The following is a 21,024-nucleotide window of genomic DNA, read 5'->3' on the forward strand; positions in this document are numbered from 1 at the left end:
AAATATTAAAGTGAGAAAGTGAGTACCGTTGATTTTAAATTTATTTTATAAATAGAATTAACTTAATAGTTGATAAGTTCTTATTTTCTCAATTTGCACATTTTATTTAAGAGGAGTTAAATCCTCCACCCAAGTCTGGATATGGACTCTAACGAACTCGTATATTCACCCAAAATTTAAGGTTTGTTATGTCACATTTAACACATCCTAAGTGATAGATGTATTTCAGAAGACAGGGTATACTTTACTTTATATATATATGTATAAAGTAACTGCCCTGCCAATAATTTTCTATTTCATGTTCACTTTTAAGACACTAACACTTCTTAAAATTGAGTAATGCTGCATAGCCTGACAATCAATGGATTAGTCAAAATGGTAATGTTACTTATATATGTATGTCAATAAAAACGTTAAGTCATTTTAGTTAAAAAAAAATTATACGTCCATTTTCTTTTATTTTTATTCTAATTTAATTATATCAAATAAGATTATATTGATATCATGACCACCAAAACCCCTTCCAAATATTTTTTTTTCTGCCATTGCGTGTGAAAACCTTTTAAGAAGTTGTGATTTTAAATTGTCAAACTCCCACCTATGATAAAATATTTTTGTGTTAACTAGTTGAAAGTTTAAATAAGACTTTGGTCCTCCGATTATTTTATGATTTTTTTCACGTATATAAATCTCAATATCAAAATTTTTAAATTTATAAATCTAAAATTTTATTAAAAAATATAAAAAATGTTTAACCACACATCTTGTTCATGTCATATTTGACTCAAATTATATAAATCGACTTGAATGCTATAAAAACAAATAACATATTAATAGATTACTAATAAAAGAATCATATGAAAATATTCTTTTAAAAAATAGATTGAAAAAATTAAAAAGGGGGACAACTGAAAAAAATAGAGATTTCTTTGAAGATCCAAAATTTTATCTAAACAAAACTAAAAATAAAAAGTTGAAAGAACCAGTTGAAAATTTCTCAAGCTCAAATTTAGGTGTTAGCTTCAAAGACATCAGAAGGAATAGAGAAATTACAGACAGAAGTCACATTTCAACAGGCCATCACAGGAGAACTAAAATTCTTAGATTTGTTTAGGCACTTAACTAATACTGATCTATCCTTTTCAAGACCTTGAGAACTCTCACTACTTCATTCAGCACAATGGCTGGATCAGTTGTTTCAACTCCAACCATTGCAGCCAATATCTCAATTTTCTTCTTTGTTTTTCCATCAAGCAGCGACTCATCCAAATTCACTCCTTCTTCATCTGATGCATCACCACCTAATTCACTGGACGAGTCTCTCTCTGACTTGGCACAAGAATGTCCCCTAGGGGCATCACATGAATCTTCACTTGGTGTAAAGGAATTGGAGTTGCCTGTGTCAACATCAACCCTTGCATTGTTTAGCTCATTGAATTCCATGGTAGAAAGCATTGGACAAAATTTGCTTGAATGGGTGTGATCATTTGGAGTAAAGAAGGTGAAGGAAGGGTAGGAAAAATATGATGAAGTGTAACGTTCTCCAAAGGGTTGTAGTTGCTGCTGTATCTTTGAGCTTTCTCTTCCATCCATTGCTGATGCTGAGAAGGAGAAACAAAAAGGGTGTTGATATATATAAGGAAATCAGTGCCTTCCTCTTGAAATATGCCATAATGACAACCGCTATCAAGTTTGGCCAAATGAAGGAAACTTAGAGAGTAAAAGTAATAAAGTAATTATGGACCAAAGAAAGGAAACAAGGTAATTATGGTCATAATTCAATCGGACCCTGGTTTTAGAAATTTGGGTGAGGCCAATACTTTAAAAAAAAATCGGGTCATTATGGCCCCATCTTTGCACACTGCTGTTTTCCTATGTTTGACTTCTGTAGCTTTGCAAAATATGTTATATTCTCTTTTGGTACTGCATACATACCTGATGAACATTTATGAGGTCCCATGAGCCCCACACTCTCCTTTCTCTTCAACACATATGCACATGTAGACACAATTGAGTACATACATAATTGATGAAACTAGATTCTCAAACCATTGAATTCATTCATAGATAAAGCTCGGAGTTAGATGATTGATTTTGTGTGTGCGTGTTAATTGATTAATTATTTTAAGTAGTAAAAATATACACATTTAATTTCAAGATGTATACCACCCTGAGGGAAATTATTAGGAATTTGGGTTATCTTAAGAAGTTGTGATTTTTGTTGTTGTTGTTGTATATATTAGTACATTGGTTGTCGAGAAAAACATGTTCACTTCTAGAAGCCTCATAAAAGCCACTGACAAAAATCCATCTACATAAGCTGAAATTAAATCACAATGGACATCATAAAGCATGGACTATGACCAAAAGGAATAATGAGTGCCTAAAGCAGAGGCATGAATGGGAATCAAACCAGTCCTTTTCTCCCCAAATGATGTCTAGTAGTAACTAGGAAGGTAAAACATAACTTCGGATTAGATTGAATATGATTGCTACCTATCATTCACACGAACCACTAAATCCCCTAAAGAGACCTAATCCTACCAGAAATCAAGTCAACTCCTTAGTCACTATAAAATTTCAAGTTGAGGTGTGTTTCATACAAAAACAAAACACACCCATTACTTCACCGCTGTTAATTTTGCACTTTGTTAAATATGAGAATCGTATTGACTTAATATGTGGCTAAAAGAATATAGTATTTTCATTTTCAACACCCTTTAACTCAATTTGCTTTGTTGTTTCTCTTCACCTAGATATGTACAATGCAGTCATTATTGTGAACCTGTCGCTGCATCGCATCATTAGCTTGCTGTCTATAAGCAATCAATCTATAAAGAAAAATAAATTTGGATTTCTTTATGGAAAAATTACTACACGTTGAATCATTCATGTGACTTCATTTAACTTTGTTTAGTAAGAAAAAATCTAAATCCAATCTACAATAAATTTAATATCAGGGGTTAACAATATTAATAAATTTGCAATAAACAAACAATGCAACAGGAATGCTTTTATCAATTTCCTGTGAAGTATCAATATTTCAAAATTTACATAGCATTCGTATCTCATACCGATTGATATGCATACAATACGTCTAAACACAAGTTTATAAGAAGCATATAAACTCCAATTCTTACATTTTTCTTTTTTAAAAAAATTGTCTATTGAAACATTTGAAATTCAGTACCAATATTTTGAATAAGACTAAAATTAAATAAAATTTCAATACAGTTATTCTTTTCCTCTAAATCTTTCAAGCAATGGTAAATATTATGAAATTATACAAACTCAAAGCTTCTTTTGAATAGGATTAATTACACTTTTTGAGACATTTTGACATGGCCTAGGAAAAATATGTAATTTTGTGTTATGTTGATTGGGAAAAGAATACTTCTTTCTTTCTTTTTTGTTTGACATTTAAGATTTTGTATATGAATTAAGAAAATAATTGATATTCTAGATTTTATAAAAAAAATAACCTTTTTATTATACTATTCGTCTATATTTATCTCATTTATTATCCTTTAACAAACAACATTAATTTTTAAAGGTAAAATTTGTAAAATAAAATATATTAACAATTGATTAATTTTATAAAATGACAATAAAAAATGAACAAAATAAAATTGTAAAGTGTAAAAAATAAAAATTAAAAGAGTACATTCTAATATGGGTAAGGGAAAGGTATGTAACTATAATTTTTCTTTTATGATCACAAGTTTTTTTTTTTTTTTTTAATTATGATCACCACCCACCAATATAATTATGTATTAAAGAGAAGTTATCGATGCACATATCATATTTTGTACATTTATGTAAGATATATATATTTAAAAATCTTGTATGGTATCTTAAATTTTTAATAATTTTTCTTATTCCTTTACTCAGGTATTTATTGAAGATGATTTAAAACAGACCTAATCATCCAATGTGTAGTTTATAGCAGGTGTAAGTAAGTTCAGAAACTCATGGGAATTTCCTTCAACCTACTCTATACTAATGAAAAATGAAGCAAAATGCAAAGTGAATAAAAGGGAAGTGAATTCATGCATAAGAATATAAGTTAAATAAAACCTTGATATTATAAAGAAAAGATAGAAAACTACAATATCAAATTTGATCCAATAGAATAGCAACAATTCTAGGGGTCAATTCAATAAAAACATGCTTGCTCTTTTAGTGGTTCTGCTCTGCTTGCTTTCGGCATTCATCTTCACCCTTTGCAGTATTCTCCATCACATCAATTCCTTCTTTCTTCATTGAGTGTTATTGTTAATGTGACTATAGTTTAAGGGTTTTGAAGTTTCAACACAGAAGGGTTTTCCTACTAGTGTCAGTGTCACTACTGTATATGTACTTTTTCTCTTTAAAAAATAACATTTCATTTGTTTTAGTGTTGGAGGAGAATTGGAGATTTTTTTAATTTCAAGAATTTAAAATACAAAGAAATTGAATTACAGTGACTCAATTCCACTTGTTTGTAAAATTATGTTTGGGTAATTATTTAGACAAATGAATTTGACAACTATAAAATCAGGTTAAGGTTTTTAATATTTAGGTGTCATGTGAAGCTTGATCATGGTACTAATGAAAAAGATGGTAGTAATAATGCTTTTTGGTGACTGTAGATGTAACGGATAAAAATAGAAAGGAGAAAGAAAGACTTTCAAGGAATTTATTTTTTTTTTCAAAAAAAAGGGAATTTATAAGATATCAAGAAAGGAAATTAGGGTAGGTAAAGGCAGGAAATTATGACTTTCTACCTGTGTGGAGGTGACTAGAGATAAAGGATTTTTTTATTTTATTTTTTCAAAATCTCATCTCTAGTGCTACAATTTCAATTTAATCATTTTGGATAGAAAAAATGCATTAGGATTTTCAAATTGCATCAAGCAAATTTAATTTTTTGAATATATATATTCCTTTCTTAAAATTATTTACTTGAGACACTGTTCTACCAAAGAAACATGCCATAGGTCTACTTTTTCAACATACTTTTTATTATTAGGTAAAATTCATATAAAATCTACACTTCATATTCAATGAATCCATATAAAATTTACTTAATAAAAAGTAGTGTATTAAAAATGTATCAAATACAAGGGATATATTGCTAATATTTTAAGATTTTATTAATGCATTTGAAATTCGTATGAGAGAAAGGACATCTCACAAGTCACAAGTTAACACTCATGTCAATAATAAACATAAGAGATTAAGGGACAATTTCTTTTTTTTATTTGTGTATTCCCATAAGCATAACAATAAGACTAACTAACCCTTGAGTCAAACTAGTAATTAAGTTAAATTCTCTTCAAAGCGACAATTCAAAACTTTAAACCCTTAATATAGCAGATGAAATTTGTCTAAAATCAGAGTCAATTTGTTTTAACTGCAATAAAGTACTCACGAATCTTTGAAATTTATGTTGCCTACCAATTTTACACGCATCAACGGTTTAATTATCATTAATTAATCAGTGTGGTGCAATGAAAGTGGTTAGATCTTGAAAGTTGAAACTTGAAATATTTAGGAAAATGGAGAAGCTCAGACCCACCAAGGAGGCTACAGAGTGGGGCCAATGCATTTTTTAATAATAAAAAGAGAAAAAAGCACTTCTCATCTTAACTTTAAACTCTAATGACGTAAAACATTAGAAAGAATGAGATACAAATGATTTAAATAACAGAATAGATTCAGGTTTATTTTCTTTGAAATTAACGGGTCAAATTTCTTAATCATGTTTGTTTTTCATTGGTCCTACTCACAATTGTATCAAGGGAATTATTTAGGATCATTTAGTAACCTTATTAAATAATGTTAATTATTTCAAATATTAAATCATAAGACATATGTTAACATTCACCATTTTAGTTTATATAATAATATATTTAAGCAATACACACATACTTCCTTCAAAGGAAAAACAAAAACAAAATTAGTAACACCTTAATACAATATTGTGGTGGGAAAAGGCCAAAGAAATTATGTGTCATATACTATTCTGAGACATGAAATGTGGACAACAAAAAATTGCGTGTTATTGCCAAAATCAAACTGTATCAATGAAATTGTATAAAGCTAAAGATATTTGCTGCAAGGGTCTATTGTATAGTTATTATTCAATCATCAACAAAAAAAATCTGAATTTTGAGTATGATACATTCCCTAACTCAACAGCTTCATCAAAGAATGCCATTTCATTGCCAGAGCTTTGATATGAATTCCAACAAAATTGCCATGATGACTCAAAAAGCTACTCCACCTCCCTACAAAAGTCAATGTTATCTACAAAAACCTGCACATTAGAGGTAGGAAAAACAAGTTATTCACAAATGTATCATTATAAGAAATGATGAATAAACAACATAGTGGGAATAATGTTGAAAAAGTGAAGAGAGCCATACAGTTTTCCAACCATCAGGATCCACACATGATGCTATCTTTGTCCTGAAACCAGGTACTAGTCCAGCTTCGCGAGTAATCTTCCCTCCAGCTAGTTTGATTGCTTCTGCAGTTTTGTACACGTCATCTGTACCTATTGCAATCTGTGAAGAGGGAGAAACAGAAGGTAAGAACATATTATTAAAGAAACAAAAGGTAGCAAGCAAGCATTTCGATAAAATTTTTATAAAAACTGAGTCATTTTCCTTCATATAGAAAGCAAAATCTAATATCAAAACTGCAGAAGTGAAAACCAGTTCAACAGATTCAAATGGTATGATTAATAACAAAGGAGATGGGATTCTGTCTACCTGAGCATAAGCATCTCCGTTGTCATATTCAGTGACACCATAATTGTAAGTCAGCTCCAGAACTGTATTTTTTTCTTCAGGACCATAACCCATCATTGCTATGGCATACTACCAAAAAGAGAAGATAAACCATTAAAAGAGCATAGGTGAAGCAAAGTTAATTCTATGCCCAATATATCAAATAAGGTCAGGGGAACAATATTTGGGCAAATAAAGCAATTGAACCTAAGAATTGTAAAGATGGCCTAAAGCACAGTAGATGACACATGATTTTAAAAGAAACATAAAGCAGAAGAATATATAAGCATAAGTCAGTTAAATATGCAGAAAAAAGAGAGAATAAGTTAAAAGCAGGATGATAGGGCTCCATATTCACAATTATATTGTGAAGAACCAAATTCTTTATGCAAAGAGCGTCTGCCAGTAGATGTTTGCCAACTTATGTCTGTGGCTTCTAGACAGTTGTAAACTCATAGGCAGACAGTTTGATGATCAGCCTTAGTAATTTTAAAGAAAATAGAGTACACAGACAGTTTCATACCATCTAATACTCGTTAAATACGGAAGGATTATAATCAGACAGCAAAGCATAAGATCCCCCGTGTAAAATCAGTACCATGTTCGATTTTTCCTTTTAAAATATTAAAGATGGACACCTGGATAACTATAGCTCTGTAAGGGTCATTTGGTAGAAAAAATATGCAGAACAGTCTTCCATTCTAAACAAGTTATGGTTCGGTATAGTGCTTAACCAAATATTTTTACATTTCACGAAACAACAGCCAAGGGAAAACAGAATATTTTATAAGTTTTCTCTGAAACAAGTTATTCAATAATAAGAAGGTACCTAACTACTTTTATGTATTACATATAAACTCACAGAACAATGTTAATTTTGTAATACAAGCCTGGGTAAGGGATCATGCACCATAGAGGATTGATTAGAAGGGGATCCGCACATTAGTTAAAAAAAGATTTCAGTTCCAAAACATATGATATACAGGATGCCAAGGTACCTTATATTCTGGATTATCTATTGTTCGAAGTAGCTCCATACCGAAGGCCTAAACATCAAACAATCACAAAAACAAATTAATGATATGCAAAGGACATAAGAAGACTGTAGATCAACAAAAAATTGCATTGAACCTCACCTTCTCATAAAATTTAATTGAACGATCAAGATCACCCACCCGAAGCATGACTTGGCACAAAGGCTCAGGAGAGGGAGCTTTTTCTATTAGTTCAAATTTATAACCATCAGGATCTTCAATAAATGCAATTATTGAGCTGCCTCCCTTGACAGGACCTGGCTCTCTAATAATTTTGCCACCCTTAAGTCTGACAAGTTCCACTATTCTTGTAATCTAGTAAATAATTATAAAAAAGACAGAGAAATTTCATATTATACATAGGTTAAAAAGAACAATAAAGTGGAAATCCCAAGTAATAAGAACTTAATCTCCATAATTCATACCCAAAAAAAATCCCTAGTAAATAACAGAGTTTGAGAGGGGAAAGATGCTTTTAAATGATATTCATAAGCCTGACAAACTTACATCATCAATAGCAAGACCGAAATGGCCAAATCCAGTTCCAATGTCATAGTAGTCAATCCCATAATCTGACACATTGTTAAAGGAAAATCAACATTCAAAGTGTTTCCAATGCCCAAGAATGTAAAACTGATACATGAAATGCAAAGTTCTGCAATCATCATGAATGTCAGCAAAGTTTGTCAGACTCTTACTGTATGTCAGTTCAATAACAAAGTGTGCATCCTCAGGTCCATATCCAAGAAACACATTGGTATATCTCTGCTCTGGCATGTCACGTCTTCTAAGCAACTTCATTCCCAGGCACTCTGTATAAAATCTAAAATCACAACAATGTTTTCTCATGAGAATGATCACAATATAGAACTATATAGTATAAGAGGTTTATAACCAATTTAATCTTGGACATACTTTATGGACTTGTCCAAATCCCCAACACGATACACAACATGAAGCATTCTTCTCTTGTCATGTTTGACCCAATCTAGTACATTTTCCTGTGTAGCAGCTGGGGACAGATTCCCACATGCCATCACTCCCATGCAGTTACCATCATCGTGTCTCAACAACCTTGATGCTTTCAAGCCAAAATTATACTGTCTAACACCTGCATTAGACAACAACAATTTTATAATAAAGTTACACACAATAAAATTTCTAAATTTAAACAAAAACAGTTTCAGTTCATAGCAATTATACACACACCTCAACATGCAATAAAAGCACCAAGGCCCAAGCAATGCTGAAAACATGTGCCAATATAATGGCCAATGCAACATAACCCACAAACTAACACAATTTGATAATGAAAATAACAAAAACAAAACACATTTTAAATTGGGTATAAAAACTTGAACTGATCAAAAGGGTGGATGAAAAAGATAGCAACTTTGAGGACTATTTGCAAAAGGGTCAACGAAAGATAGAGCTGAGTTTGGCTTACCGCTACCAAGATGCAAAAGAGAGAGCTTTTGAGAAGGGTTGCAAGAAGGGAGAGAGGGTAACATGAAGGAAGAAAGTGAGGGGCGAATTGTAGAAGCCATAACGTAGAAAGTGAAGGGAACGTGGAAAATAATAGAATAACAAACTCAAATGCTCAAAGCTAATAAGATTATAGGGTTTTTAAGGCACAAAATGGTACTCAAAAGGGTTTAAATAGGAGAATGAATCATCAATGATTTGGATTTACGTTCGATAGGATTAAGGATTATAGTTATCAAATATATGGGATCTTATCTCTTCAAAACAAAGTTTTAAAACAATCCTATTTTTAAAAGTTTATTTGAATTTCAATCAGTTATTATACAATTTATCAATTAATACGATTCATTTTAGATATACCTTATACAAGAGTATGATATCCATTTTTTTTTACCTTTTTCCTAAATATTATTTTATTTTTCGTATAGTTATTTTATTTTTTAAATTGTTACATAATTTCTCTTACATTAATTTTAAAAAAATTATAGGATGATTTTTTAATAAAAATATTTTTAATTTACACAAAAAAATTATCTTTATCTTTGAACAAGTAATTCGACCTGTAGGTATTATTAATTCATCTCTACACTTGTTATCTAGACAAAAAAATAATTATCTTCTTATTTTACTTTTAAATACAATAAAATGTAATATTATTATAATCATTATTTTAAATTTTGAAATACTATACATATCTTATATCTCTATCTTTGTATCAGTTATTATATTATTGGTTATATATATATATATATATATATATATATATTATACTTTTTGCTATTCTCTTATATTTTATTTTGGTACTATAGATCTCTTGTATTGATTATTTATTTTTTCCAAATACTATTTTATGACACATACAGACACCAAAATATATTTTAATAAGGAAGGACAATCTTTTAAAATTAATTTTTTTTTACTTGTAGGTGCTGTATTAAAATAATGTGATATACATAAGGATCCAATTTATATTCATAAAATATTATATATATATATATGTCAAATTTAAATATTTATATATTTTAATAACTTTTTATATATGATAAAAAGTTGATTAATTTTACTTTTATTTTTATACAAAATTTTATAAAGTTAATTTAATTAAAAATAAATTTTAAATTAACGATTGATTAATTTTATATTTTATAAAATTATTAAATTGTGAAAGTTTAAGTTTAATACCTGATTTTTTATATATAAAATAAGAAATTAGGTTAAAGTTACATTTGAAATGAAAACTATATTTATACATTTTTTGATATTTTTATTTTTAATGTATATCTCAGAAACATTTATTGATTTTTTTCTATAAATATTTATCAACTTAAATTTGATACGGCTAGCTTGAGTTGGATTAATTACAATGTTTTGATAAATCCAATTAATGTTTTTAAAATAAAAACTAAAAACTATTAATCAAGCTAAGTAGTAATATAAAGTTCGATTAAATTTATTTATATAAAGTCAATGTTTTTATAGTCAACAACAAATCATAAATTAGGAATAAAAATTAATTTTAAGCTTAGAAAGATTTTGTAATAAAAAATTGTAACTATCAGTCATGAATGGGATCCCACATAAGAATCACATTTGCAACGCCAACGTTCAGAAAATTTTTAATTTTAAAGAAATATTATCCTTTTAAGCATTTTCTCTCTTTTTCTTTGTTTACTCATTACAGTCTCAATTTTCCACTTATACAGAGAGAGATGCAAACTTGACCTAGGGTTTCATTACCCCTCTTCCCAAATTCAGGTTTTTTCTCCATTTTTCCTGTTATATGCTATTGCTCTTCCCAATTTTTCAATCATTGCCATGTGAACCCTAATTTCCTTATTTCATATACTCTTCTTCAATCATGCAACTCACAGAGTAAGCTTTGGAACTTCGATTTGAGCATTACCCATCTATTCTTAATCTTCAAGCAACGAATTGGGACACGAAAGTTTCCAAATTGAAGACAAAAACATCTTGCTACTGTAGCTGGTGTTTTGTCTTCGGCTTTTGGCTTCTCCAGATTGGGGTTGCAGAATCGAGATTTTCACATCACTTGAGAGAGAGAGAAGGTTGGATCAAGGGTGAGGTGAGGTCTTTCACTTGATTCACATCCATGCTCTTTGTAAATTTGGCTGAATATATTTTTTTAGCATATTATGGTTATTTATTCTTCTAATCTGCAGTAGATTTTGAAGTTCTGTTCTGTTTGGAAGTGTTTGGTTTTGGAGTTTTTTTATTTTTTTCAATTATTTGTTTATTGGATGGTAACCTACCCTGGATGGGGCATGATGCTGCAGAGGAGTCTTCAGCAACTGCAGGATTACTGTGATCGGCATGGAATTTTGTATTAATTAAATCTGAGCCTTCCTTGATGATATATATACAGGAATGAATTTTTGTTTCTCTGTGTTACCTTGAGTGAATAGTAATATAATTATGCTAATATTATCATTCTGTAAAACTGTGCTATGCCACTGATATGGCTTGCCTTGTTTAACTTCAAACTTAATGCAGAGTTGCTGATATTTGAGGATGGTTACTTATGGTAAGAAGGTAAATTGATTAGTAGAGAGTGGTATGGAAGATTGATCTGTTTTGAATTTTGATATACTTAGAGATTACAATATGGAGGATGAGAGTGGGCTTGAGCTCAGCTTGGGTTTATCTTGTGGTGGCTCATCAGCCAAACCCAAGAGTAAGAGTGGTAGTTCTTCTGATACTAGGGCAGAAGAAGTTGGTAGAGGTGGCAAAATGGTTGATGACTTTAAGAGCATGTTTGATGCTGGTCCTCAGAAGACAGAACCTATCACTGGGACTCGAAGAACTGATTCCTCAAAGCCAGAGGAGAATTTCTTTAGTGACCTTTCAAAGGCCAAAGAAGATAATGCTTCTTTGAATTTAAATGGGAGAGGATTTCTTGTTACAAACAGTAATAAACCTATTGAAATTGAGGAAGATAAACGGTTAGATGCAACAAATAAGCGAAAAATGTCTTTTGACGAGATGCGAAATCAAAAGAAGCATGACAGTGATGTTCATCATGGGGATTTACAAGAAAGGGCAAGAACATCTCATGTTTCTGTAACAGAAGATGGTTCAACTGCAGAAAATGAAGATGTGGCAGACTCTGAAGCTGAGAACTCCACCTCCAGGCCTATCTCACATCACAGCGATGGTTCCAAAGGATTTGTCAGAGTGGGTGCTTCTTCTGATGCTGTGAAAGAGGTTCGTGGAGTTGCTGACTCAAATGCTGCTGACTTTAGTGGGCAGAAGAGGTTTACTGGGTCATCAGAAAAAGATTTTAAGCATGCAAACATGACTTATGGAACTTCATTTTCTGTTCAACCTGTAAATATGATGAATATACCTTACCCTTCTCAAGTAAAAGAGTCCAGTTCTGTTGGGGCACCAAGCCCTCAGATACCTGGAGTGATGCATGTGATGCCTACTGCCACTGGTGAATCCTCAGGAGCTCAATCTGTGAATAATGGAAACTTGCCGGTGATGTTTGGATATCCTCCTGTTCAGCTTCCCATGTTGGAGAAGGACAACACGTGGGGTTTGGTTTCTCGTCCTCAACAATTACACCCTTCCTTTGTTGGGAGAGGTCCAACAAACCCAGGTAATTGTTATATGGATTGAAGATATTGCTAAATAATCGATCTTCCTTATTAAAACCTCCAAAATGTGTATGTCAGATTGAAAAATTGTTAGAATGTTTTGAAATGGCATGTATATTCTAAAATGCATCATGGTCCAAAGATTGATAAATTGAATTGAATTTGTTAAATCTGATGTAAGATTGAAATATTTCTTAGAAACCGTTTATGTCAAAAAAGTTATTACAGATATAAAATGTTTGCATTTTTTCATCAGGCTGCAGTTTAATATATTCTTGAAATAATTACAAGCTCTGGTAGTTGTTTGATGCATTGTGAACCTTTAGAGGAAATGACATTGTTATTGTGTGATATAGCTGCACTGCAAGTAATCTCGAATAGTATATCCGAGGCTGTGCCATATGAAGGGAGGCCATTAGAGCGAACCAAAGGAGACAGTAAACAGCGCATCACTGAAGAAGGATCATCTTCACAACCTGAAGATGTGAAAGGCAGCAGCACAAACCTCAGGGCCAAAGATGTTTCAGATCAGTCAATAGGGGAAGGTTCCACCATTGATTTTTCAAATATTAAGCCGGGTCTTGCTGCAGATGTGAAATTTGGTGGATGTGGTTCCTACCCAAATCTTCCTTGGGTATCCACCTCAGGTTCAGGCCCGAATGGAAGAACAATATCTGGTGTTACTTACAGATACAGCACTAACCAAATCAGAATTGTCTGTGCATGCCATGGTTCTCACATGACCCCTGATGAGTTCGTTCGCCATGCGAATGAAGACCAAGCCACCCCAGAAGGAAATGCAATTTTGGGGACAGTAGCAAATGGCAATCCTGGTGCCTCTTCTCACAGCTAGAGCCTTGTACCCATTAAGTTGTTGTACCTTTTACTATTTTAGTTCTCAACAGGAGAATCAGGGAAATCGGGCTCATAATTTTTGTATAGATGATTGAGATTCCTACCAATTTTCTGTACACACTTTCATAACATATTTGGCTATTTCACTTTATTTATTATGTAATAATGGCCCAGCATCATCTGTTATATTGAAGTGTTATGGATCAATAGTATTACTAGTAATGCTGTTTTCTGATTGCTAAATGCTAAGGCTGTGTTACGCACCAAATAGTACTTCAAAAGGAGAGGATAACCAATCCCTTGCTTTTCTTTTTAAGCTTCTCTTAAGTAGCTGAAGATGCTATATACTGGCTGGAATACAACAACCTTCATGCATACGCCTCTTTGCGTTGACTCATCCAACACGTGTGGTTATCATTACACGTTGCATTCTAAAATATATTATATTACAGTTTAGTTAACATTAGCTTTGAGAATTGATTTTTAGGATATATAATTAATAAAATTTTATAAGAAAAAGTATTACATTAAAAATAGAATTTTTTTTATATATTATTCTTTTGTATCTTCAGTTGTCAAGCTTCCGGAAAGTTTGCACTTGTTTTCCACTGCCAGCGTTGCCAACTTGCAAAAAGGGGTATGGGAGAAAATCACTTCTGGACCCCCACTATTTCTCAAAGGGAATTAATAATCCTCATGAACTCACTGCCATTTCTCTGTTTTCTCCGTGCCCAATCGGAGTCTCAGTCAAAAGGATAGTAAAATAGAAAGAGCTGAAGACTTATCCAACTTCCATTTCCTGCTAGATTACTAGATAGTTTCAAACCCTAAATATTTACCACATTCTCTTTAGGACTTATTTAAATTTATTCTCTCCAATGACTTGCACTATCATCTAGTCATGTGATAATTGTAACATAACAAGAGGTTGACATTACAACTGTCAATGTGTGGTATGCACTGCAAAGAAAATTATGTACCAAAACAAGGTGTGTAACACATGACTCAACAATGAAAACATATATGATCCGAGTGAGTCCACCTCTTGCCTTAGGTGTAGCCATCTTGCCCTTGATTAGGGAACCACAATGGCACCACATGATCACCCTTCCACCTTGGCTTGTGGCACTGCAAGTTGGCGACATCCGCCACCTGCCGACGTTGGAGACACGCCTGTTCCTGGTCCTGTGAGAGCCCATCCCTTAGCTAGATTACCAAACCATTGTGTAAGGTATTATGGCCTCATCTAGCCAATATGGCCATTTTAGGACCATCCCCCTCACCTCCCTTGCATCATTAAGGATGTAGAAACTACCTAGACAAGACACACCATCGCCTATAAAAGAAATAATATTAACATATCATACTATCTAACGTAGACATTGTAACACATACTCTTACTTTTTCTAATCATAAGCAAATAAATAATTTAGCACACCAAATATTGCATCATTTTATTTCAAAGGAGCTGTGAACTTGCATAATAAACAATAATTATCGATATCTAGCATTAACTTTTTAATTTTTGAGTATAAACGTGAAGAAATGCCAAAGGGCAACCCATAACAATTTCGTATTTATCACGTATCTTTAGCATTATCTTTTCCGCTTGTTTTGTCACATGGAAACGAAAATTGCTTTGACCAAATGGGTTAGATATATAACCACCTACTTCTTTGCTACGAAGTCTTGGAACATTACAGCTTTCACTAAGCAACGGCAAGACAAGCATTTCCTTTATTGATCGCTTTATTATATTTGACAAAATCAAACTTGGAATTTCTATATTAACATCGTTTTTCAACACACTTTTTTAAGTTTCTTTTGCAGGGTCAGCGAAAATAATACAGTTAATTTGGCCACAATTGGTAAAATATTAAGAACTGATAGGAATATAACAGGTTGTAAGGGGGACTTAGGAAGGATATGAAGGATTCATGATCATCATTGAACATTGATAATAATAAGCTAATTCCACATAAAATTATATCAGTCGTGTATCTAAACAGCACCACAGATTCCATACTATATGCAGCCAGATCAGATTATCGTTTTCTTTTTAAATTTAATTCTGAAAAATGTTATATCCTTCTATTTTAATTTAAAAATATCGTCATACTCCCATAAAAGTGACACACGGTTTCTTAAAAAGATGTTAAGAATAAAGTTTATTATTATTTCTCAAAAGACACAAGTTACTTTTTTTTGTGAATAAAAGGATTTGTAGACTGAAATAGTAGAAAAATATAGTATTTTATTGTTAATTTTTCATGTACTTTTAGGTTGATAATTAGATCATAGGGCTTCTTGAAGCGTGTGCCATTTTTGGTGAGGGGAGATCCATGTTTTGATGGTTTGCCTAAGCTGCAAAGGTAGACCGAAACCAACTCCTTGACACGTGGGATGTGATGTGATAACTACTTTTGACATTTTTTGATTTTGCAAGGGTATTTATGCACCCTTGGGGTGCGAGATTAACCCGTTTGGTCACAAAGCCAGTTTACCTACCACTCTCCCTAATCCTTTGTGGGGTTTACTTTGACATTTTAATCCCTTAATTATTTTCTAGTAAGCCCATTTACTAATTTGCTTAAAGATATGGGAATTTCATGCATCATATAGACACCCAAAATTGGGTTCAGTTAAACATTAAAATTTCAAACGCAAGGTGAAAAGATTAATCTTCAATGTCTTATAAGCAGCAAGGTGGCGTAAGGATTAAACTAGTAAATTTAGCTATGTCATACCATGTGTCATTGAGACGCCTACTAAGTCAAAGACCCGAGTTAAATACAATTTTAAACCACCCCTACCACTTTCTGGTCATTAGTGAGTTCTTAATATTTTATTGACATATTTTAAATGGAAGAATCAAATTGAGACGCAAAACGTAGCCAAAGAAGAAACCAAGAAAGCTGACATAAGGAAAAGGTTTCTATTTGGGGGAGAACCATAGAATAATGTCCATGCACAACAACCCCATTATAAATTTGTAAGCTTTCAACTCACCAATTGGCATTAATTTTTGCTACAGAATGCTTGAGGAGAGCCATGAATCAACTCGGTGTTACCCTTTTGGTTCTCTCAATCTTATTCTTCCAAGTTAGAGCACAGAATGACCCTTCAGATGATGCTGTTTCCAATTTCCAGCCAAGCCTTGCAGTTGTCATAGGAATCCTTGGTCTCATGTTTTTCCTAACATTCATTCTTCTCTTGTATGCTAAATTCTGTCAAAGAAGTGCTTCAGCTCCTCTTGGTGACTCAGAAAATCAACAAGCACTTGTGAGATCAAGGTCTAGATTTTCAGGAATTGACAAGACTGTCATAGAATCACTCCCCTTCTTTAGATTCTCTTCCCTCAAAGGGTCAAAGGAAGGGCTTGAATGTGCAGTGTGCTTATCAAAGTTTGAAGATGTTGAAATTCTGAGGCTGCTACCAAAATGCAAACATGCTTTTCATATTGATTGCATAGACCACTGGCTCGAAAAACACTCAAGTTGTCCTATTTGCAGGCACAAGGTCAATTCTGAAGACCTCACAACCTTCACATATTCAAACAGTTTAAGGCGGCTAGTAAATCAATCAGGGCTGGGTGAAGAATCCAACTTAGAGATCTTTGTCCAAAGAGAGGAAGACCATCATGGTTCATCAAGATTTAGCATTGGAAGCAGCTTTAGGAAAATTGGAAAAGATGTTAAGAAAGAAGAATTGCTTATCCAGAAAGGAGAAGAAGATAGTGACGGTAACCAAAAGGGGTATCATAAACATAACCACAGAATCACTATATCTGATGTTGTGTTCAAGCATAGGTGGAGCAACGTGAGTTCTTCAGACCTCATGTTTTTGAATTCAGAGATGCTTAGTGCTACTTCAAGCAACAGGTTCAATGACTTGGAATCAAATGCTGATAATATGTCAACGACAAGAGCACTGGGAGAAAATGAGCAAATCATGAACATCAAGGAGGAGATGGACAGGAAGATTTCCTTTGAGAGCAAAGTTGGTGCACTTAACAAGATTAAATCAATTTCAGATAAGGATAATCTTTTTACATCAGATTCTGCTGGAATTTCTAGTCATGCACCAAAGTATGTGAACCCTGGGGAGAAAAGGTCAATGTCAGAAATCACTGGTGTCTCTAGATTTGGAGATTTTGGCATGAAAAGTAGGGTCTTTAAAGAGTCTTCTTCCCTTGAAGACAACCTTAAAGAGGAAAGAATGAGGCAACTTTGGTTCCCAATTGCCAGAAGAACAGCTCAATGGTTTGTGAATAGAGAAAGAAGGTCACAGCAATCTCAGAATAATCAAAAGCCATTAGATGTATAATCCAATCCTCACCTTTCTGAGGTACATATGCTTGGTTTCAGTCCATTGATCAACCTCCTCATGTAGATTTTAGGTTTTTTTTTTTTTTTTTGTTAAAAAGTATATAGTTAAACAAAGCAGGTACAGATTCCTTGTTTTTGTTTCAATCTCCCTTTTTCTTAATTCTTATGATCTGCATAAGAACTTTGTAATCTTTCTATGATCGAAAATGAAAAGACCCTTCATGACCAAAATAACAGAAACACTAAAATTGAGTTTTTGCTCCCATTTCATTATCGATTTTGTATTGATTTACAAACAAGAATAATAGAAGACAGCTTCATGCCGCTGTGCTCAATAATATTGTATATTTGTGTCAGACATTTAATTTAAATATAATCATCTTGGTCATATTTTGCACATCTTCCATTCTCTTTTGCTAACATATAAAAATTGTACATTATTAACAACTGAACTTGGGCAACAAGTAGCTGAATGCCACCTTGGTTTCATGAATCAAGCTAGTTATTTTTTATTGCCTCCTTCTTCTTTAACTCTTTTTGTTGATAAATGGGGGTAAAAACAGGATAAGGGTCTCATTTATCTTCTCGTAATAATTATAAAATGAATAAATATCTATTTTAATCCCTTAAATGGTAAGCTTCAATCATTTTAATTTTGCATTTTACAAAAATCTTACTTTAATCTCTGACTTTACAAAATGATATTCGTTTTATTTTTTTATTATTTAAACTATAATAAAAAAAACTATATAAAAAAGAACTACAATGATCAATTTTCTCTAAAAAGTTAAAGATTTTTTTTTCTGTATTATCAAAAACTGAAGTGAGCGAGATTTGAAGAACTAAAAAGTATTTATTCAAAATCAGTAAATATCCAATTTAAGAAAGTTATTTATATTTTTTTAGCAAGTTAATGTTGTATATTAGGACTCTTCCTAAAACTTCTAACTCCTCTAAAGTCTAGTCCCTTCAATTTTTCCACATATGGATTAAATCCAATAACCAAAGGTAAATTGCCAACTTTGCTTCAAGTCAACCACTAGAAAAATAAAACCAAGTGTGCAATTTATGACATTAGCATGAATAATTAATCACATATAATATGTATAACCTCATGAAGCTTCTCAAAGTAAGTGGTAGTTTTTGTCAGTTTCTTGTGTCTGAAGTATGCACTAATTCATGGCGCAAGAGATGCAATATAATACGCAAGAAATAGGTCGTATTCCATTGTCTCTCATAAAGGCATAATTAAGGATACCAATTATATCCCCTAGTTTTTGCAAACTTACTTGTCTACACTATCAATAGTTTTATATTATGCACATTTTGAGTCGGCTATGAACAAGTAAGACAAGGTGCTTACATAATCAAGAAAAATTTTCTTTTAATAGTGTTCTTTTTAATCTAAAACAGAGGGCTGTTTGATGGTCAATTCGTCATTATAGATTAATTATTAATGTTAGTTTATATAATAATTATTATGATTGTCAATATTGTTTTATATTAGTTACATTTTTTTTAAGGGTAGGTCTCTTCTAGTCATTATCAGATTAAAATATAATGGTTGCGAGTACGGAAAAAAGAATTAAATAATAAACAAGATTAAAACAGGTGATGGATACATGTGCCTAATTATAAAGTATGTGATGACATGATGATGTTAGCCATTTGATATTAGAGGTCACACTCACTTTCGATTTCAACCATGAAATGTTATTTTTCAAAGAAGCCAAATTTTTTTTGTGAAGTTAATATATTGAACATGCATTTTCCTCAAGGTAGAAAGAAAAACAGTTCTAGCATGTTACTGAAAAAATTAATGCTAAATAGTATGAAATCATGCTTCTTCTTCTTCTTTTTTAATGTGGAGAAACAATTTAAATTTTTAAGATAGTGCCAAAATTGTCAATTCACTGATGATGATTTTTAGTATTTAAATTTTTTTTAATATTTTTACAAATGACTTTTTTAGTTTTTTTTTAAATTTTATAATTTTTTATAACTCTTTTAATATTTTTTTTAAAAAATAGTTAATAATGATTTTTGATACTTAAATTTTTTACAATATAAAGCTGCTTAATTTCTAAATATTTGTATATGCACAAAAATCGCCACTTTTGCATAAATAGAGAATGAGTTTTATTTGCCAATAGAATTAAGTGATGATTCGTGTTATAATTTTAATACTAATTAAATTTCTGTACTAAAAATTAGAAGGAAAACCTTGGATTAGGCAGAGTTTGTTAGTATTAGTAATTAGAAGAATTCACTGACACTTTGAAAGGGTTTTCTTGTATAACCATTAGAATACAAATGCACTCAAGTTTGGAAGAAAGGTATGCAGTAAAGTTTTAAAAATGTTTATTTATTTTTTTGCTAAAAAGAAAATTTACCTAAACTAAGTCTGTATATTATCATGTGATAACTTGCGCACTTATAATGGTAAATAGATATTAAATAATATGAAACTATGAGTGAAGACAGTGAACCACATTGCACTAGTTAATTCGATTAGGAATCAATCAGGTATCTGATTTGATCAGCCTAAAAATTAGTAAACAAAATATTGATTAAGAACCAATAAAAGTAGTAAAAAAAGCAGCCTAAACGATCAAAATCAAGTAAGAATCCGTGAAGAAAATCGATTTAAAATTGTCTATTTTAAAAAAATTATACTTTTGCCTTTTTAATTTTATTTAAAAATTTTAAAAAATACAGAGCCATACATTATATGAGTTATTATTATTTAACTATTTATTATAATTTTATATTACTTTATTACTTAACATATTATAAATATTAAAAAATCATTTTATTATTGCTGTTAATTTTGAGTATTGAAATTTTTACATTCCTTTCCTCATCGGTTCCTTCTATTTTTGTCGTCAATTACACCTTGAATGCATTTTTTACATTTTTGTTAAAAATT

At 31.6% G+C, this 21,024-nt stretch overlaps 3 protein-coding genes across 4 annotated transcripts; 2 read left to right on the forward strand and 1 right to left on the reverse strand.

Annotated features, from left to right (window-relative positions):
• Positions 1–6,216: 6,216 nt before the first annotated feature.
• On the reverse strand, positions 6,217–9,357 carry LOC113867501 (probable lactoylglutathione lyase, chloroplastic). The gene is made up of 9 exons (XM_027502867.1): positions 9,244–9,357; positions 8,726–8,910; positions 8,509–8,633; positions 8,318–8,382; positions 7,913–8,125; positions 7,775–7,822; positions 6,759–6,866; positions 6,411–6,551; positions 6,217–6,301 (listed from the first exon to the last, which is right to left on the reverse strand). Exons 1-9 carry the CDS (start codon positions 9,355–9,357, stop codon positions 6,260–6,262), a joined length of 1,041 nt encoding a protein of 346 aa, XP_027358668.1. The 3' UTR covers positions 6,217–6,259.
• A 1,549-nt stretch (positions 9,358–10,906) lies between these two features.
• LOC113867114 (ninja-family protein mc410) lies at positions 10,907–14,079 on the forward strand. Of its 2 annotated transcripts, XM_027502143.1 has the most exons (4): positions 10,907–11,050; positions 11,167–11,378; positions 11,807–12,914; positions 13,269–14,079. In XM_027502143.1, the coding sequence occupies exons 3-4, from the start codon at positions 11,918–11,920 to the stop codon at positions 13,763–13,765; spliced, it is 1,494 nt and encodes a 497-aa protein (XP_027357944.1). In that variant the 5' UTR covers positions 10,907–11,050; positions 11,167–11,378; positions 11,807–11,917; the 3' UTR covers positions 13,766–14,079. The 2 variants fall into 2 exon arrangements, with proteins under 2 accessions (XP_027357944.1, XP_027357943.1); XM_027502142.1 differs by having other exon boundaries at positions 10,921–11,378; positions 13,269–14,006.
• A 2,645-nt stretch (positions 14,080–16,724) lies between these two features.
• LOC113868065 (E3 ubiquitin-protein ligase ATL42) lies at positions 16,725–18,093 on the forward strand. Its single transcript, XM_027503626.1, has one exon. The coding sequence runs from the start codon at positions 16,819–16,821 to the stop codon at positions 18,091–18,093; it is 1,275 nt and encodes a 424-aa protein (XP_027359427.1). The 5' UTR covers positions 16,725–16,818.
• The last annotated feature ends 2,931 nt before the right edge of the window (positions 18,094–21,024 follow it).

The sequence above is a fragment of the Abrus precatorius genome, unplaced genomic scaffold (genome assembly GCF_003935025.1).
Source record: "Abrus precatorius isolate BTA unplaced genomic scaffold, Abrus_2018 Scaffold5, whole genome shotgun sequence".
NCBI classification, from domain to species: domain Eukaryota; kingdom Viridiplantae; phylum Streptophyta; class Magnoliopsida; order Fabales; family Fabaceae; genus Abrus; species Abrus precatorius.